General features: G+C 45.1%; 1 protein-coding gene across 1 annotated transcript in view; it reads left to right on the top strand.

Moving 5' to 3' along the window:
• Positions 1 to 21269, top strand: part of LAMB4 (laminin subunit beta 4) — a 98333-nt gene that overhangs the window by 24062 nt on the left and 53002 nt on the right. The window contains exons 10-15 of the mRNA XM_087861193.1: positions 991 to 1179; positions 6901 to 7080; positions 9452 to 9561; positions 11730 to 11809; positions 12366 to 12516; positions 17555 to 17686. Of these exons, the coding sequence (XP_087717319.1) occupies positions 991 to 1179; positions 6901 to 7080; positions 9452 to 9561; positions 11730 to 11809; positions 12366 to 12516; positions 17555 to 17686 (842 nt within the window). The remainder of the gene's footprint in view (positions 1 to 990; positions 1180 to 6900; positions 7081 to 9451; positions 9562 to 11729; positions 11810 to 12365; positions 12517 to 17554; positions 17687 to 21269) is intronic.

Here is a 21269-nt window from a genome sequence, read left to right as displayed (position 1 = left end):
GCTAGTGTATTTTTTGTAGAATATTTAGACTAATAAGGTAAAGGATTTTCTTGTAAGGTGTTCACAGCCTCTGAATTTTGATGAACTTCCATACAAACTTGTTACTCAGTTTCTTTTCCCAGATTGGGGCAGGGGATAGATGTGAGGGAGAGTGAGGTGACTGGAAGAGCTCTCATGCAGACATCCCATCCTTGAGAGTCACAGTGGGCAAGACCCAGCAAAACGGAGCTGAGATTTTGCTATTTACAGGGAAACCCCAACAAGGCACACAGCACAGACTTTACCAGCAAGACAAAGTCCTCTTCCTCTCTTGCTCCGGCTGAGCCCCAGATGGGATGGGAGTGACCTATAGCCACCCTTCCAGCTCTTCTGCCCATAGAGATGGAGAAGCAGGTGGGGGCCCAGCTCGGACATCTTATCTGAGGATCCCTGGGCTCACAGAACATAGGATATAAAAATTCAAGTTTACAAAGCCTAAGTCAGTGAAAGTATTCTCTACTGGAAAACAATGAAATTGTACTCTAGGCCTTCTGGATCACCCAAATGATGTACTTTTGTTTATTTGATGTAAAAAACAAATATTAAAGGCAGGGAGTACATTTTACAGAGAGTATATGAGCAGAATCAGAACACTAGAAAGATCCTTTGAAAGCACCTGTTTTTATCTGTGTATACTGGGGCGCCACGGTGGCTCAGTGGGTTAAGCATCTTTCTTCCACCCAGGGTCCTGGGATCGAGCCCCATGTCCAGCTCCCAGCTCAACGCTGAGTCTGCTTCTCCCTCTCCCTCTGTGATCTCTCTTGCTCTCTCTCTCAAATAAATAAATAAATACCTTTAAAAAAATAATCCGTGCATAGTTGGTGTATCTCTAATAAGACGGCAGAGTGGTGGGAGATAGAAGGCACAAGGGCTGTAGTAATTGGCACCAGCACAGCCGCTTGGTGTCCCCCAGACCTTCTCCAACCTCTCATAACCCCTCTCCTTCCTCAGCTTGTCACTGCAACAGCCACTCTGACCGCTGTCACTTCAACATGACGGTGTACGTGAGGAGCGGCGGCCGCAGCGGGGGCGTGTGTGAAGACTGTCGCCACAACACCGAGGGGCAGCACTGTGACCGCTGCAAACCCCTCTTCTACAGGGACCCGCTCAAGGCCATGTCCGATCCATACGCCTGCATCCGTGAGTCCCCGGCCTCCAGCCTCTCTCTCCCACACGCGTGAGCCAAGGCTGATGGAGAGGCCTCCGTTGGGCCGCCAGCCCCCCGCTCGGTTTTGCAGCATCCCCAAAGTGCCCGATTTAGGGGCTGGGGGGCTCATGAAAGCGCTTCAGCTCTAAGAGCTTTCGCTCTCAGCACCATTTGGGCCAGATGATCCGGGTCCATCCTGGTAGCCCTGCGGCAGTGGCCGACACTGGTGAATCAGGAAGCTCTTCTGGATTGAGCCAGGAGGGGGCGGGTGGTTTCAGCCGGTGCTGCGGACCCCTGAGTGTCCTGGAGGTCAGCCGGGGGTTGTAGCTAAGCACAGGGCACCCGACTCACCGTGGCCGGCTGGCTTCACTTGGGGTGTTTCAACTTCGCCATGGCGCCAAAGCAGTGGACGTTCCCTAGAAACTTACTTCGGATTTTGAACTCAGATCTTTCCCCGGGCTAGCCATAAGGGGCTGACCCTCTCTCCTGATGCTGGCCCGGGCCAGCTCCCAGTCAGTGCCGCTGGTCAGGAGGGTCAGCAACCAGTAATCCCCCACAGCCATTCTGTACCCACACGGCCATTCTGTTTTCACTTTCAGTACAGTAGTCAGTAAATTACATGAGACGTTCAGCACTTTATTATACAACAGGCTGTGTGTTGGATGATTTTGCCCAACTGTCAGCCAATGCAAGTGTTGTCAGCACTGCTAAGGCAGGCTAGACTAAGCTGTGATGTTTGGTAGGTTAGATGTATTAAATATATTTTCGACTTAAGAAACGTTCGGCTTATGACGGGTTTATCAGAGCCCTGCCTTAAGTTGAGGAAGATCCGTAGTCAAATTGGCTGCAACATTTATCTGATTGTAGACAATTCAATTTTGCTGATAAGATGTATAAGCTAACATTACCTTGCCACTGGAGCCTCCTCTTCTCCTCCTCCTCTTCCTCCTCCTCCTTCTTCTTAAAATTTATTTATTGACTTTAGAAAGAGAGAGAGAGAGAGGGAGACAGGGCAGAGGGAGAGGGAGAGAGAGTCTTAAGCAGACTCCATGCTGAGCCCGATGCTTGGCTCAGTCTCACCACCCTGAGATCATGACCTAAGCCGAAACCAGGAGTGGGTGGCTTAACTGACTAAGCCACCCAGGTGCCCCACCTTGCTTCTTTTTTTGAATCTTTAAAAATCATTCATTTTGTCTTTAATCTCAGCTTTTAAAAATGGATCATCTTATGCATATACAAATAATAGAAAATAATATAATAAGCACCCTTAGGCCCACCAGAAGCCTTGTCAAAACATATCTTACCCTATCATCTTCAGGACCTTACTAAAACACTACAGATGCTGCTAGGGCTCCAGGCACACACCTGTCCCGTTTGTTACCCTCCTTCCTGGGGATAAACTCACATATTTGGCAATTATCATTGCAATGCTGGCTTTCACACTTTTATATGTTCTTGTATAGAAACAATATATGTTGGCATGTTTTCAAGCTTTAGATAAGTGGTATCACACTGTATGTATCCTTGATTATTTTGTTCAACATTATATTTTTGAGATTTGTCCATATCAGGTAGCCCTCAGTCTCCAGTTTTAGTATCTGTATGTAATATCTGTATAGAGCTCTTTCTTCCTCTAAATATGACCAAATCTATTTGGCCATTTTTCTTTTGATGCTTCAGAAAACATTCTTGTGTATGTGGCCTTGTGCACATACACAAAACCTGTCCTTAAGAGCCATACCAAGGAGGGGAATTACTGGACCATAGGGTGTGAACTTCTGCAAGTCAACTACATGAGACCGCATCATTCCCTCAGTGGGGGTACCAGTTAACACCCACACCAGCTGCACGTGACTGTTCCCATTGCTCTGTATCCTGGCCAACCCTTGGTTTTGTCACACTTCAGTTTTTGCTAATAAGAAGTTATCTCATCATTATTTTAATTTGAACTTCCCTGCAGGAACGAGACTAGAGCGAGACAAGCCAAGCGCCTAGGTCCCAGCACTTCAGGAAGGACTCTCTGTCTCTCTCCAAGTGATATAAGCACGGGGTTGACACCTGCCATTTGCACTAACCTGGCAGTGAGCGCCTCCTGAAGTTTTGTGCCCCAGGCACCTTGCTTGTCTCGCTCCAGTCCTAGCACTGCTCTCAATTGCTGCATAGATAAATCCTCCAACTTGATTTTCAATACCCAGTGCCAGTTCCTGGGTCTGAGATTTTACTCTACTTGCAGACTGACAAGGAGCTTGTTACTGTTTCACGGATGTTGGTGGCAGACATGAAACTCCCAGGTGAAGACAAAGGACTTCATTACCCATGACACAGCAAGCAACAAGATGCTTGTATTGGTGTGTGTTCCCATGTCCCCAAGCCCTGAGTCCCATGGGGCAATTCAGAGGGTGCCTGTCGGATCCCACATACCTAATGAGTTTATGCCAGAGCCAAGGAACACTGAGCTTGGGGAATTCATTGCTTTTATCGCAAGGGGAAGCATGCCTGTTCTTTGTCCAGGGGAAGAGGTTACCTCACCCCTCCAGGTAGCTTGCTGAAAAAGCAACCTTGAGAAATGGCCCCGGGTGAAAAGCAGTCAGGGCCTGGCATTATTGGCACACTCAGCAAAAACGTTCGAATGCCCAGGGCCCATGGAAGATTGCCTCTCCCAAGACCTAGAAATCCTGCTTCTTAGGTGATATCATCAGGATCTCATTATTTTTCGGGAGGAGGGAGGGGTTTGCTGTAAAACTACAACTTCAAATTATATCCGCATGATACATAAAATGAAGTCATATACAGAAGTAATTCATAGCCACCTGAACGTATACAACATCCTAGATTTCAAACTTTAAATCCTCATAATATAGGAAAAGTGTAAATGAAGTTTTTGTTCTGATTACTGAGTAGATATCTGACTGCATAACATTTTCCCTTGCATGACCTGTTTAAAACTGATACAAAGAACTGAATTCTTAGAAAAAAATATTTCTTTAAATCAGTGTCCTAAGTGCCCTACATTTTTTTTTACCAGAATCTATAATCCACCCCCCACTGTCTTACACACACGTGTACGCATGCACACACATGCACACACACATTTTATTAATGTTTTAAATCCTATTCATTTATAAAAGAAGAAGAAATTGCTCTCTTAGGTGGAATCAGGGGAAAATATAATATTTTGAAAAAGATAATCTAGGAATCTAGAAAGAGACTGGAAGTAACTAAGCCAGATAGTCACGTTAACCAAAGTTTTGTTCCTTAAAAACCACTTTGTGTTGGTATGCCTGGGTGGCTCAGTCTGTTAAGCATCTGCCGGCAGCTCAGGTCATGATCCCGGGTCCTGGGGTCGAGTCCCGCATCGGGTTACCTGCTCAGTGGGGAGTCTGTTTCTCCCTCTGCCCCTCCCCCTGCTTGTGCTCTCTTTCACTTGCTCTTGCTCGCTGTCTCTCAAATCTTTTTTAAAAAATCACTTAGAATTAATGATGGCACTTCTAAAGGGAACTAAGAAAACTAGTACCAGATATGAAACTAAGAAGTCATTCTTTATTAACAGGGAGGTTTTTTTTTTTTAAGGAAAGACAAATGAGGAGCTTGTGAAAACAGCCTGCATGAGACTCCCCAGTTTCCTAAGCACGTGTTTATGTGTGTGGGAGTATGAGTGTACAAATGGCATTTATTAAGACTGACCAGCAGTCTCATATAAATTTTCTCTGAATTGTCCTTGTTTGAGCCTAAATATTTACATAATCAGATTCCAGGCCTTAGAGTTGACTAATTTTAAGTCTTCTGTGGTTGAACACAGTCGAATGTGATACGGGAAAAGACACAAAGATTTGGTATATTCAGCCACTGATAATGTGAGTTTGCTGGAGTTAAGTTGTGTGACGCTGAGAGCATTTTTTGGGCTTCTATCCTAAAGGCCATGACACGGGGTTATTTCTGTGTAAGGTAACTACCCACTCACCCACATCCCTTCCCCAAAGGATACTTCTGTGCATAATTTCATTATATTCTGGAGCTCAGTGCTGACCCTTTGGCGTGTCTCCCAAATAAAGCTGACCTTTTTCCTTTTGGCTACTTTCAAAATGAGTCCAGTTCGTTCCTTCCTTTCTAGAAGTAAATGTATTTAATTAAAAGAAAATTCCACTTTTCCCAAACTAAACAGAACCGAATGCTGTTTTTCCATAATAAGATTTTATTACTAGTCACAAACCAGTAACAGTTGAAAATTGAAAGAGTCTGTCAGACAACCACATGTTTGCTTCAATACCCCAAACAACTAGGTTTTTTCCACCAAACTCACTAACCTAAATGGGTGTTATATAAACATACATAACCTGGCTTTAGATGGAGGGGTTTGTTTTTATTCATCCAAAGTAAACCTGTTTATAAATGTGAACATAATTATTTCTTAGAATCAGGATATTCATTTTTTAAAATCTTTATTGCGTTCCTTAAAAGTGGCATTGCTTGGAAACACAGCCCCCCAAGGATACGAGAGACCCTGGTGGTCATGTGATGTCTAGCAGCAGACTTGTCCTCTACCAAAGCCACGTCAACTGCCGTCCAGTCTCTCCTAGACACTACCCCTCAAAAATGAGGGGGTCCCTGCTCTACTGGGCAGCTCTGTCAGAGAGCTCTTCTTATCGTCAAATCAAGCTCTGCCTTTTGTCACTTCTCCCCTCTGGAATTAGTCATACTATCAGCATCCTTTTTCATAGCATATGCCTTCCTGTAGTCGTTCTAGGTTCTGCTGAACAGAAAAGGGGGGTGCGGTGGGGGTGGGGTGGTGCTTTTGTTGCTCCTTTGCTATAGGTGACTGTCTCATTTTGCAGAATCTTTTCATCCAAGCTTTTGCCCTGCCAGCAGGTTTCCAAAAACAAAATGGTGATATAAACCTTTCTTGCTGTTCCCCCCCCCCCTTTTCTTTCTTATAGGTTCTCCTTCCAGGATGAATTAAAGAGAACGATGGCACTTATCCTTATTTTTCTGTGGTGGGGAAGGGCAGACTTTTTCTTAACCAGATTTCAGAGATTTGGTAGACATTTTACGTAATGTTTTTTCTCCTACTCTCTCACTACCCTGGATAATATATATGTGTGTGTATATACACACATCTGTATTTGTATATTTGTGTGTGTGTGTATATGTGTATTTGTATATTTCTTAATAGCATCCCACGCTTACTTGCCTCTAGACCTCATTCTCACCTTTGGAGTCTTTTCTTTTAATCTTTCTTTTATTGGGGTGAAATTGACATAGCATTAACCATTTTAAAATGAACAACAGTTTACTAGCACTAAGTTGTGCAATCAACATCTCTACCTGGCTCCAAAACATTTTCATCACCCCCCCAATTTAATCAATGTATTCTTCACATCCAGTTTTCATAATAGCAGTCTTCCTCTGATCTTCTTACTTTAGAATCACTGAAAAGCCTTTTTAAAAGTACATACATATGTATATATGTATATATATGTACATACATATGTATATACACACATATATATAATATGTATGGAGTTGTTCAACATTTTCCAAAGCCCAAGATCTGGGAGGCATTTCTGAATAGCCCTCTCCCACTGGTCTAGTTGTTTAAACGTATTTAATTATTTAAACAAAATAAAATAGTTATAGCGTGAGTAAAATGCTATGTTTATATCTCAAGTTTCCCACAGTTTGCAATTAACTGAGATAATGTGTGTCTGTGTCCCCAGCTTGTGAATGTGACCCGGATGGGACCTTATCGGGTGGCATGTGTGTGAGCCACTCTGATCCTGCTTTGGGGACTGTGGCCGGCCAGTGCTTGTGCAAGGAGAACGTGGAAGGAGCCAAGTGCGACCAGTGCAAGCCCAACCACCACGGGCTGAGCGCCGCGGATCCCGTGGGTTGTCAGCGTAAGTCGGCAGCGGCGGTCGGCCAGCCCGGATGCGTTTTAAAGCTTGGGGCTGTCTCTGTCAGGCCTAAAATTCAGTCATCGTGAACAGCCAAGGTATTGCCAGCCCGTGGGTTTTCTGAAGTGGTGCAAAAACACCTCCCACAAATTTTAGTAAAGTAGTGGACGTTTTTCTCTTGGAAGTTAGCTGAGATTATCATAAGGTACCAGTAGGGGGCGCTCACATTTCCCCGCTGGGGCAAACCTGGGAAAATGCCAAGAAATTTAATGCCAAGTTGCAAAATCTTTAGAAAAATGGTCTCGACTTGGACTCTCTTATACAAATTCGTTAAATTACATTACGCATTTATGCATAGATTGATGATTTCTTAAGTAATCTTCAAGTGGTGGTTTCTTTTCTTTTTCCTTTTTTAAAATTACTTTTCTCCTTTCTTCTCATACCCCTGCTGGAATTGGTCCTATATTCTCTGACAAAGAGAAGAAAAAAAATTAAAGAGCCAAGGGAGAGGTTGCGGGGAAATAGAAAGAACGTTAGAGTTTTCTGGGGCCAAATGGGGAGACCTTTGGCTCCAGGATCACAGAAATTTAGAGCTGCCTGGGGTCTCAGAGCCGCAGATTCCCCGGGGAATCCTGCGTGAATAATTGCCCTTTGGTCACAGCATCATGCTCTGTATTTTTGCCCATATAAGGAACTGTAGATTATTTGCATGTTTAGAGAGCAGCATGCAGAATCCTACCTTCTTCTGGAGTTTAATGGCAACATTAAATTCCAGGATAGTGAATTATATAGTCAAGCGAATTCCCATCACACCTCTCATCACACCCAAGTGTTTCCCCTGGTTCAGTATTGACCTGCTGCCCTCCCAGAATAGGCCAAATATTTTTTTTCTTTTGTAATAGCTTCAGTGAGATATAATTCACATACCATACAATTCACCCTTTGAAGTACAATTCGGTGATTTCTAGTCTATTCAGAATTGTGTAACCACCACTATAAGCGATTTTAGAACATTTTCATTACCCCAAAAAGAACCCCTATACCCTACTTCTGGCCATATACCCAAAAGATTGGAGAGATGTGTACACTCATGTTCATAGCAGCATTATTCACAATAACCAAAAAGTAGAAGTGATCCAGGTGTCCATCCACGGATGAGTGGGCAAGAGAAATGTGGCGTATACATACAACAGAATATTCTTCAGCCTTAAAAAGGAAGTCCTGATACATGCAACAGCATGGATGAACTTTCAGGAGATTAGGCTCAGTGAAATAAGCCAGGTACAAAAGAACAACTGCTATATGATCAATCCCCTTCCATGAGGTACCTAGAGCAGTTAAGCCCACGGAAGCACAAAGCTCTGGTTGCCAAGGGCTTGGGGGAGGGAGGAACGGGTGGAGATGGTGTTTAATGGGCATAGAGTCTCAGTTTTGCAAGATGATGAATCCTGGAGATTGGTTGCACAACAGTGTGGGTGTGTTTAAAATGGCAAATTTTATGTCAAATTCACCATAAGAAAAGAAAAGAAGCCCCATAGCCTTTAGCTACCACCTCCCCACCCCCTTTTCCCCCAGCTCCAGGCAAGCACAAATCTACTTTCTGTCTGTATAGATTTGCCCATTGTGGACGTTTCATGCAAAGAAATCATCCACTATGTGGTCCTTTGTGACTGGCTTCTTCCCCTTAGCATCATGCTTTCAAGGTTCGTCCGTGTTGTAGTAGGTGTCAGTGTTTCATTACTTTTTATTACTTTATCCATTGTGTGGATACTCCACATATTATCTCTCCATTCATCATTCGATGAACATTTGGGTTGTTTCCACGAAGAGTGGTTTTTCCCACAAGGGAAATGTGTATCTTGCTCTGGTAGCAAATTTCTTAGCCTTCACAACAAAAGCAGGACTCAGGGATGCCTGTGCGTGGCAGAGAAAGAGAAGGGAGACAATGAAAAGAAAACATAACAAGGCAGTAAGAAGAGAGAGGTGAGAGAGAAACATTAGATGCGTCTGCCAAAAATGGAGCCATCGATAACAACCTCGACCCTCAGAAATCCTTGCCCTGCGTGAAGCAAGCTGCCCCCACCTGCGGCATCACGCAGGGTAACTGCCAGCTGCCCCTGCTTGCACGACTTCTACTTCGTCTCCTCCTAATTGCCATCCAGCAGAACCGCATGAGGGCTCTGGAAGGGTCTGGCCCTGGCTTTCCTGGGTGGGGTTGCACGCACTACAATAATTGTGCAACCAGGCAGACAATATGCTGGGCACGGCTGGCTGCTCTGTGTTTTTGGGGCCACGCGTTTTGCTCAGTGTGATCTCTTCAGGACAAGAGTGGGGTCAATAAAAATGAGAATAATTGTGTTTGCCGTGCTTTCAGCCTGCAACTGTAACCCCTTCGGGAGTCTGCCCCTCTCAACCTGCGATGTGGACACGGGGCAATGCTTGTGCCAGCCGTTTGCCACGGGACCACACTGTGAAGAATGCATCGTATGTATTTGCCTAGGATTTCCCTTGTATGTCGTTGCTCCGATTTCTAATGCCCTTGCCCAGAAGAGACCCGGTCTTGTTAATTGCTTTCCTTATCCTGATACATTTCAGGCCTCCCTGGGAAAAGCTGTTTACGCTCAGAAATCAGCAAACACTAGAAATCAGCCCCCACCCTTCTAGAGAGAGCCGGTTGTTAAACCTTCACCAGCGCACCAACTTTTACCAAATTGGCCTGAACCCACCCAGGCACCAATGTCAGAAGTGTTACACGCTGTTCTCCCCCAAGTGCCAAGCAGTATAGAATGTGATGATTTAGCTGTTCCCCGCTCTCCACCCACCAGATCTGGCTCTTGCATACAGTCCCTTTATCACCCCTACCACTCCTTGCCTAAAAAATATTTTGGATGAGCTCATTTAAAAAAAAAAAAAAAAAACCAACCCCCCCCCCCAAACCACAGATTTACATGTATTATAGATTATGTGGGAAATAAGTTCCTGGACTTTTCACAGACTCCACTAAACGTATGAACACGTATGTCTAAAATTAGTGAAAGAAACCCTTTTTTATGCCATAAGACATGTGTCATGCCGTTAGGGAGTTCAAATCCAACATGTCCCTTTGTTCTCCAATCTTGGCAGCCACCATGACATTTTAGAAAAAAAAAAAAAAGCTTAACCTAATAAAAGAACAGTGACCTTGATGTGTCTGAAGAAATGTAGCTGATAAATAAGAAACATATGCCTATTACAACATAGTTTTGTGCTAATATTTTAAGTCATTTTACTGAAAACATATGAGGATGGGGCACAGGAGGTGGGGAAAGAAAGCCGGGAAGTATGTAGGAAGAGGGAACTCTCTAAGACAGGGCAGGTGACCCAGAAATTACGAAGGAAGATGAGCCCGGCCAGCTCCGTGGCCGTGAGGGGGAAACACGGAGAAGGAAGCAGGGCTGGTTCATGGGATCAGCGAAGACATGACGTCAGATGATGGCTGACAAAACTTAGACTCAGGCTACCACTGTGCAGTTAAGGGGCTTGTGTTTGCCAAGAGGAGAATAACCGAGCAGGGGCCGCCCCGTGGGGGCTTGTCCATTGTGGTGAGCCCACGCATCCGCCAGGGACCCCACGTCCTCCTGTGTCCAGTGGCGCCCAGGATCTGTGTGGAGCTGCCCCACCCACCCATGCCAGCACCCCCAGCCCAGGGGGAGTTTTCACAACCACATCCTCAGTGAGGCCGGTCATGGCACTTGTTTTTGCCTGAACAGAAGTTTTCGTTTTGGGAAAAATATCAAAAGTCTGTTCCTGTGTTTTGTAACAAGTTAGGTCAACTTCTAATGTTTAAATCTTTTTGAGTAAAATCAGGCATAAAATTTTACCAAGCTGATGAAAAAAAAAAGATATATTAATACTTAACAGACCCATTTCCAGCAAAAGCGCCATGCCGATTAAGACCTTAATTTTGTCTGAGCGTGTTAACTTGAGATCTGAGGGGGGGGGGGTATTTTTTTTTTTTTCGAGCATTTTATAGTAAAATGTTATTAGACTTAAGAACTAGTTGTTTGTATCTCACCAGCTGCTTATATTGAATAAAGGTCAAGATGTTGCAATGATGAAAAAAGTCTCGAACAAAGTTGACTCTCTCACAGAGTTTATTATGCCAAAACAACTTATTTATAAACAAGTGAGCCTACTGAACTGTGATATCCAACTAAGATCTCAAAAGCAGCTTGATTGATTTTTTTTTTTACCCCCAAATATTTTAGGGTTGTGAAGGTAAAAATCCCTAGGGATTTTGTGGTAAGGGAACCTATTGGTTTTACAAAAGCGGTTGCAAATCAGCTAGTTGAAGACCTTCTCCCAAGACGGGTCTTAAGTAACTCAGTGGGAAGCTAAATTGGTGCTTTCATAGGACCCAGTAGTTTCCTCCCCATCTGAGCTTGGAGTTATCTGCAGTCAACCCGCCTGTCCCCCTCGTTTCAAGCCCCAGAAATGGGAGATATGTGTCCTCAAAGATCATTACCAAGTGCACAGGCAAGAAAGGCTGGGTGATGGCCCAGGCTGTGTGGCTAGTTGACATGACTCAACTAAACCGTACTGGTTTTACTATGACGCTTCAGAGCAGCAAATCTCTTCATAGCTGGAATCGGCTGAGCGGTTTCTCTTTGTAGGCTGGATACTGGGGACTGGAAGACCACCTCCATGGCTGTTCTCCCTGCGACTGTGATATCGGAGGTGCTTATTCCAACATGTAAGTCAGTCAAATGAAAGACAAAATTCTGTGGCTAAAGTCACTCACATTTCCACATAAAAGCACATTTTATTCTGATAGGCGCGTAGCCATTGATGACGGGCTTTAATTCCCTGACAGGCAAAGGGCATTGAACGGCGATGATCTTGAAACATTAACTACAGCCCAGTTGATTTATTTTGCTTGAAATATTCCTAAGAGAGAAACAGTTCTACTCCCCGGGTACCCTGGGAGGTGGTAGGATGGATGCCTCGTATGACTTGACCGCCTAAAACACCAACTTTTGCCACCCTATAATGAGAGGTACTACACTCCTTTTTGCAGTCTAGAGCAGAATCAAGAAAAGAAGTGGCTACTTGGGTTTCATAGACCTGGATTGGCTTTTCAAGACCAGACACATAGAGCCCATGGCCTCCTAACTTCCTCCTCAAGACAACTGATTGATCTATTCAAAGAGTGGGTCCAAACTCAGAAGGGATTGAGCTCAGCATCCCCATGCCTTCATTTCATACCTGCCCCCCCAACATTTGTGCATGATGGATTTGTTTTTCCCCAGATGCTCACCCAAAGATGGGCAGTGTGAATGCCGCCCACACATCACTGGCCGCCGCTGTACTGAACCGGCCCCCGGCTACTTCTTTGCAACTTTGAATTTCTATCTTTACGAGGCAGAAGAAGCCACCCCACTGCAAGGACTTGCGCCTTTGGTGCGTATTTCATTTCGTCTCCTTACAGATTTGATTTGATGGTGTGTTAGGACATACATACAACACGCCCTTGGGATCATGGGTAAAGTACCTGGAAAAGAATGGTCTTGCCCAGATATGCAGATCAGGTAGAGTTTAATTTATCATGGAACTGAAGACTGTAGAAATTCTTGAGGGCAGAGGCCACATTTTATTTAATCTTTGTAGTCCAGTTCTAGCGCAGAGCCCTGCATGTAAGTGGGAATTGGATTAAGTTGTGATTTCACTTTGCTCTTTCAATATGCCCCTCAGATACCACGCGCTTATTGAGCATCTATTGTCTGCCTTCCCCACAACACCGTAAACCGTGAGAGGGAAGGATAGATGTGTATGCCATTCACCATTGTTGCCCTAGTGCCTACCACAGTTCCTGACCCATGGTAGGAACGTCACAGACCTCTGCTAATGAATGAATGAATTAGGTACCTGACAGGAGTGGACGCTATGTTCTCTGGCCTCCTGAAGCTGCTCTCAGATTAGCAGTTCTCACTGAAGGCAGCCATGTTCACTGGAGTGTGTGATTGCAAATCTCACTTGGCGGGCTCCTTCGTTTCCTACAAGTCACAGTCCCGTGGGATCTTTTTCCTAAATGTATTTTTCTAAAAGTCTGGTTAGAGGAGCAGGCACGCACATGTGGAATGGTTAGAGAAAATACAAGTTAGACTCCTGTGACATTCTCAAGCACGTGATGCCAGCCACAGGCAGGAATGTGACGGGAAAAGGTAATGCGAGGTGAAAGTCTCAAGGAGAGAAAGCATGTGAAGGTCGGTTCTGAAGACAGGATTTGGATAGAAAACGGGGGAACTCATCCAGGTTCCAGCCACAAAGTCATTTCCTGAGATCTCTTCTTTATCTGGACACTGTTGGTGGGAGGGATGAAAACGCCCCATAAGAGGCTTGGAATGTTCTCTTTTACTGACTGGAATTCGGGCAGCAGGCAGCGAGCAGGGGGCAGGAGGCTTTCATTGTCCCTACCTTAGACTTACAACCATGGTGGGTGGAATCAAATGTAACAATTCTATGTCTGCATTCTTTGCAGTTTTTAATTTTGTCTTTATGTTGGTGACTGGAAAAAAAAAACAACTTTGGGAAAGTCATATTGGTATTTATAGTTAGGCTATAGCTATTGTCAAATAATAGATAATATATATTGGTCCCTACCCCTGGTTCTTCGTTCAGAGCTCCTAACACCCGTGTAATCTTCTGAGTGATAAGGACACTAAGAACATCTTTTGTTCCAGTATTTGGTCTTTGACCCTGGCTCCTAACACAGAACGCCTAAATCCTTTGGAAATCCTTTGGTGATAGGAGTATCTTTTGTTCTAATCGGGTGACTCCTGATGGGGTTCTGGATGGGAGCTGGTCTCCACAAAGACCCAGCCATGATTAGAAGCTTGGAATTTTCAGTCCCACCCCCCACCCATTCTCTGGGAAGGGGAGAGGGACGAGAGATTGAGTTAATGATCGATCATGCCTATGTGATAAAGCCTCCATAAAAATCTCCAAAGTATGGGGTTCAGAGAGGGTCCAGGTTGGTGAGCACATCCGTGTGCCAGGGGGGTGGTGCACCCCAACTTCAAGGACCAGAAGCTCCTGCTTCCAGGACCTTCCCAGTCCAGTCCTTGCTCTATGTATCCCTTCATCTGGCTGTTTATCTGTATCCTTCATGGGATCCTTTATTGTATAATAAACCACTAAACATAAGTGTTCCCCTCAGTCTTGTCAGCAACTCTAGCAAATTATCGAGCTCAAGGAGCAGGTCGCAGGAACCCAGTTTATAGCTGGTTGATCAGAAGTACTGGTAACAACCTGGATTTTCTACTGGCTTCTGAAAGGGGGGGCGGGGCAGTCTGGTGGGACTGAGCTCTTAACCCGTGGCATCTGACACTAAATCTGGGGAGACGGTGTCAGGACTGAATTATAAGACACCCAGCTGGTGTCGGAGACTTGGTGGATGTGGGAATGAACCACACATTGGCATCAGCAGTGTTGTGAACATGGTAACTAACAGTTTAACAGTAGAGGGGACACACAGGGTTGTCTTTCCTATACAACTATAAATACAATCGTTCCCATCGTTTTAGATGAGAAAACACAAAGCAGATGTAATTATCTAGAGTAGATGGGCTGATACGTAACATTTATTCCCTGTGCACCACGTGGTGTGTGCTGACAAGCCATGAAGTGGGATCATATCCTGTGCTGATACTGCTCCGAACTGTGAGGAACGTCCAAGGAGAAGCCTTGCTCCTCTCTCCATGGCTTTAAGAAAAAAAAAAAAAAAATCAAGGCTACAGAACGGGTCTAAAGGGCCAAGAAAATTGCTTAAAGAATTGGAAAGTCAAGTATGACAAAGGAAAGTAAATTCAAGGTGGGATTGATGCTAAGTGTTTAAAAAGTAGCAGCATGGGGGCGCCTGGGTGGCACAGCGGTTAAGCGTCTGCCTTTGGCTCAGGGCGTGATCCCGGCGTTATGGGATCGAGCCCCACATCAGGCTCCTCTGCTGGGAGCCTGCTTCTTCCTCTCCCACTCCCCCTGCTTGTGTTCCCTCTCTTGCTGGCTGTCTCTATCTCTGTCAAATAAATAAATAAAATCTTTAAAAAAATAAAATAAAAAAATAAAAAATAGCAGCATGAATAATTTCCTCTCCACTAAAAACGTGATCCTTAATTGTAGTAGAAAGGGTATAAGTTAGACACTAATTACTTGTGTATTCATATAACAAATATGTTTTGTGTGCTTACTATGCTGTTGCTGTTGGTATTAATAAAATTTCCAGGGGTGCCTGGCTGGCTCAGTTGGCTTGACATGCGACTCTTGATCTTGGTGTCAGGAGTAGAGGTTACTTTTAAAAAAATTTTTTTTAAACCCCACAGATTTCCACGTAGTTAGTGCTTTATGCTTTGCACTTTATATGCATTATCTCGTTTGACTTTCCAAGCAACCTAAGTATTAGCATCTTTAATTTCCAGATGAGGGAAACATTAGAGCGGTTATGCAACTTGCCCAAAGTCACACAGCTGGTGGGCAGTGGGCCCTGGATTGAAACCCCAGGTGCATCGGGTTCCAAAACACTTGCTCTCATCCCATCAATAGGTGCCACCCAGTGCGTAACACTGACCTCCAGGCCAAGGGCAGCACAGAGCCATATGACAAGGAGAGTTGATACGTGCTGTGCATTATGATTTTGGAGCTGTGAACGATCCTTTATGAACAGGCTTAATGCACAGGTAGAGTAATATGGCCTAAGACTTGAAAACAAGTTGGTGGCCTTGCTGAGAAGACAGTCCAGCCAGGGAAGTTATAAGTAATGGCTCAGAGGAGAGACAGTGCAGGTGTATTCACAGAACAGGAAGTTCATATAAGGAAGAAGTATTGGAAAAGATTCAATTCTCTTATGAAAGAGACTATATTTTATCCTCTGGGCAATGAGAACTCACAGAAGCTTTCGGAGCAAGGGACTGACCTGATGAAGACTGTCCTCAGTGTTCCAGTCAGCACGGTTTAGGACAAGTGAGGCCTGGGATGGAGGGAGAGCAGTCTGCTGTAGTCTGGCGGAGCAAGGAGGGGTCTAAGTTAATAGGAAGCAGAGAGAAGAGAAAGAATGATGGACACATGAAAGGATGTGACTCCAAGACCACAGCTTATGAATAGTTGTTTAAATACTCTAATAGGAAAACAACAATTAACTTTCTTGGTGGGTCTTCAAAAGGTGTGTCTGTGTATGTGTGTACCTTAATTTATCCAGGCTGCTATAACAAAAGCTCCGTAGACTGGGTAGCTTATAAACAACATAAATTTCTCTCTCACAGTCCTAGAAGCTGGGAAGTTCAAGATCAAGGCGCCTGCAGATTCATGTCTGACAAGAGCCTGCTTCCTGGTTCATTGACCGCCATCTTTTCACTGAGTCCTCACGTAGGCAGTTTGGGAAGCACTGGTCTGTTTTCTTATAGAAATGACCTGTGGTCACAAAAAGTTAATAGTAATTGAATTTAACATAGTATAGAATTTAATACATTATAGTATAAAGCTAATTCCATAATATATTGTCTGTATAAAATTAATAAAATAGTCTCTTGGTGAGGATGATGAACTCACTTGGTGAGGGGGAAAAAAAAAAAGGAGGACAAATTGGCATAATCCAGTGTAGCCTGTCCAAGGGTCCTCATCACAGAGGTCAGGCAGCTGGTTAGAGAGTGTAGCTGAGAATCAGAGCAGTAAACACGAGAGTAAGAGAGTTCCCGAAGCAGGCCACAGCTGACCCTAGGGCTGCTTGCTTGTGACCAACAACCAGGACACCTGTGAAATTAAAAATCGTGTTTGTAACACCAACAATGAAAGCCGAGGAAACACCATGTCCGCAGTGCAGTCACAATGTGGAAATGAGCGGCTGGGGATTCTGACTGGGTCACCCCTGAGGACATGGGATCAGAGAGAAGCCCACAAGGCCAGGATTTTAAGGAAACTGGAGCTGCATGAATGCAATTCCTCTGCTTCAGTTTGGCCACTGGGGTTGGCTCTCCTCTCACCTCTCGTGGGAACCCCAAAGGCCAAATCCCACAAACTGTGAGAACTGCCAGGAATTGGTCTAGGGAGTAGCCAGAGTGACAAGAAGCTAATAAATTTGAGTCTCAACACCATGCCTGTTGGTTTTCTACAACTTCCTTCTCGAGATTTCACATTAAAACATAGCGTTTGTGCTTTTCTTTTATAATACCATAAAACCAGTAGATAAGAATACGTGTTTCCCCCATTTTGAATTTCAACGGTACATAGTATCCTTTAAAAAGAAAACCCAATACATGCTCATAGGACTACCAAAAATTTCCCATTTTCACAGAGGAACAGAAAATTATAAACTGCCTCGTGACTCCTTCCTGAGGCTATGAAATGAGAATCGTGGTTACCTTTAAGTTATTGGAGAATCTGAAACTCTTGCCCTGTGGTACAATGGGAACTTTTGATGGTTGCTCACACTGTTGTTTCTTTTCTTCTTAAGATACCAGCAACAGCTTTGCCTACATGTGATGTGTATTTCCAGCAACAAGGGAGTGATTTCGTAGTTGACAAAGGCAATATAAGACTGAAGAGCAATCAGAAGCAGAGTGTACGTGCTGACGAGAGGAGTGAGGTAAACCATTTCTTCATGGCTGTTGTCTGTCTTGTCGTAAATGAGCAATCCAGTACTGCCCTCAGAACCATGTGGGGCCCAGGTAAGTGCTCAGGCCATACAAGCTCCCAGTATCCTCAAGGATGGAATGGACGAAAGGAGGACACAAAGTCGACGTAATTAGAGCCTCTGCGCAAAACTTCAGTAGCTTACTTTCTTTCAAGACAGAAGTTTCTGGAAAGATGGATTCTGGAGTCAGAGAGTCAGGTATTGTGAATTCACAGTTTTTTTTCATTTTAGAAAGGAAAGGTACAGTGCTGAGGAACAGTTCTCCCCTTTGGTGGAGGGAAAGGGATCTGCAGATATCCCTGAGATGGTTCATGGCTATGCCCTGGAATCGGAGGCCATGGGAGTTGGACAGTGCTGGCCTGAGAGCAGAATGATGCCCCCTCCGCAGTACCATGTCTCCAATGGCTTCAGAAGGCCCGAAGAGACCTGAGGACCTTGTAGCAGCCATCCACCTATATTAGCCAAAGTCGGAGGTGCCTAAGGCCCATTCATTCATTTGTTCATTCATACACTGAGATCTTTACTGAGCGTTCCTATGTGCGTATGCATGAATGGGTGTGTTGGAAGGCAAATGAAATCAGCTGCTAGCTGGCTTAGTCATGAACCTAGCACCTGAGTCAGTTCCTTACATATAAGAGACCTCTTTGAGTGAATGAAATGCTTGGATCAATAACAAAAATATGTAGACATGAAGCCTACCCTTGAGATTGTTGTTGTGGAGATGAGCCATGTACACAAACAACTAATGGCGGCTGGATGGGGTGAGTATCCTAGAAGAGGTGCACGTAATGTGAGAGGGACTCCAAATTAAGGGGAACCACCAGCTGAGAGGATCAGAGAAGGCTTCCTAGCTGGTGTTCTTCCTCCTGGGTCCATGCACATCAGTATGGCGGCCTTGCTCTTTCTCTTGTTTCTGTTCCCACACCACATGCCCATGAAGCCTTCTCTGACTCTCTGGGCTTCTCATTCTGAGTCCATCTGAAAGAGAAGAGTGGGGAACGAGTGGCTCCTGCCCTCCCCTGGCTCTCTGTGATGCAGGTCAGCGAACCTCAAATTTTACTCTGCATTGATATTGTCTGGGGAGTTCATTCAGAATGCAGATCCCAGGCCTTACACCTCAAGACGCTGAATTAGGGAATCGGGGCCTGGTCAGAACTCTGCCAAGCACCCTGAGGTGATTCTGATGCAGGTGGTCCCTGACTGCACTCTGAGAAACACAGCTCCGAGCATCCGAGGACTACTGTCCCAACTCTTGCCTGAAACACCACCTCTGTATGAGTGATTCATAAAACTTCTACTCATCCCTGAAGACCCAATGCCGATTTATCTTCCTCTGACATCCCCTACCCCGCCATCTGGACATAGTTCATTGTTTCCTATCTCTGGAGTCCCAGAGACCAGTAATTTTCAAACTGCAGGTTCTGCCTATGAGTAAGCGGGTTATGAAATCAATTGGCTGGGCCAGCTTGGTGCAACAGAACAATACAAAGCAAGGGCATATTCTTTTGGTGAAACTTTTTTTTCAGTTTTCTATACCTGCGTACATGTGTGCTGAGTCTGTCTTCGGTTGGGTTCCCCGGAAACAGACAAGACCGCAGAGCTTCGGGTATGTGGCCTTTACTAAGGGGACACTCATCAGGAGAAGCCTGCAGGGAGCAAGGGCAGGGGGTGGGGGAGGGGCAAGCAAGGCAAGGATGAGTCTGGGGTAGAGTCTGGCCTTGGCCTGGTCCCTGGGCAAGGTTGGAAGCATAAACCATACGACAGAATTGGCCCCCATTGCAGGCTTGTTGTGTTCACCGGTCAGTCACGGTTGTGGGCTGCCAGGGAAGATGCCAGCGACCTCCCCAGTGAGGTGGCTCCCATCCAAGGGCTATTCTCAATAGAAGCGGGCAGTGTGAGACAGCAGCCAACAGTCACAGCAGCTGGTGGCTGGAGAGAGGGCCCGGCGAAGGGCAGTGCTCAGACCCCCAAGCAGAGCCCTTTGTCAGAAATCAGGGAAAAAGAACATGGAAGATGCTGAAATACCTAGCTTCTTAGTTCTTCCATCGTCTCTCTTGTGACTTGTTAGTGGTTTTTTATTTGCTACTTAATGTCATTTGAAGAAAAGAAATATTAAAAAGCTAAATGATTAGCATGAATTGTACCATTCTTCTTTATGTCACGCAATGCCAATTTTCACTGCAAACACGAGAGCATTTGGCTCCTGTAATCACTGAAATCACACAGTTTGTATTTTCTAGTCACGTGTGCATCTGTATCTTGTTCTTCCCAGAACAAAGGAACGCTGCACAAAACTGACTCAACTTAGTTTTCATTTCACTTCTCAGTTTGTGTCCTAGCAACACTCCCTACCTTCAGCGTCCTAATGAGTTAGGGAGGGCTGCAAGAAGGGCAACTAGGAGTCACCTTATCTTTTATTCCTTCCAGTCATCCTTCGGTGTAAGCAGCTGGCCGATACAGGGAAGCCACATGAATAATGTCTTTCTTAGAATGCCTTTGCCTTCTTTCTGCTTTCAAAGCAAGTTCTGGTTGGAACAGAAAGCCTGGCTCCTTGGAGCTGTCAGCACCCTGCTTACTCAGTCATAAATGTAACACATTTACCTTGTACCCACTCTTAGGCTCACTGAAGACACCTGCAGAGTAGGTCCACTTGAATGCTATGCTCACCGGCATCATGTGAGCTATCTGCAAATGGCGGTGAGCGAGCAAGCACCTAGTGGGCATAGCTCTTATGCTCACGTGTGCCCTCCATTGTCCCAGGAGACTTCACTTACAAAACAGCTTCAAAGATAAAATTATTATTTCAAGTTGTTGACAGCAGAGCATGAAACAAGCAGGGGGCCCTTCTGAGCGTGGGACCCTCTGCAAGTACACATGTTGCACACCCACGAAGCTGACCCTGCCCATGTGCTTCTTACATTAAGTTCATTCCATGCAAGCATGGGTTCTCCAGGATCCTTACTGATCCCCATTCCTGGAGAGATCTAGAGAGATCTACAAAAGAAGATTAGTGGGACAGACTGCAGTCTTCAGCTGCGACAGTTGGTCCCAAGGTTGTAACTGATAACTGTCTTCCTCCCTCCTTGCCACCCATTCTAGATTCCTCTCATCCTCAACTAGCACTTCTGTTGGGTGGGCTGACTTTGACCCTCATCCCTCCAGGGTCTGAGCCCCTGGTTTCCATGGTCTCATCAGGCTAGGGCATGTAGGGCAGCGCCAAGGGTGTCTTAGTGGCCTCCTCATGTCCTGATTGTACAGCTTCAGCCCTTCCAGTTGTGGTCATTTCTTCCAAGGACTCCTGGTCTACTGGCATGAGGAGCCCAAGTGACCATGCAGCAGCCATAGCGTTAAGGTTTAGTGGAATTCTTTGCTCTTGCCCAAGAATCCAGACATCAAGACCCACAGAGCCTAAAGTTATAAGCACAAGAAGCCCAAATTCCCATGATCACTCTCAGTGACAATGAGCTTGGCTTGGCTGCTCCTACTTGATTTCCAAACCCATGTTTTATCCCTGTTGGGGACGCAGCATTACATA

This window comes from Ursus americanus, chromosome 3 (genome assembly GCF_024610735.1).
Source record: "Ursus americanus isolate L20-20 chromosome 3, mUrsAme1.1.p, whole genome shotgun sequence".
Classification (NCBI taxonomy): domain Eukaryota; kingdom Metazoa; phylum Chordata; class Mammalia; order Carnivora; family Ursidae; genus Ursus; species Ursus americanus.
This window is presented reverse-complemented; position numbering and strand designations above follow the sequence as displayed.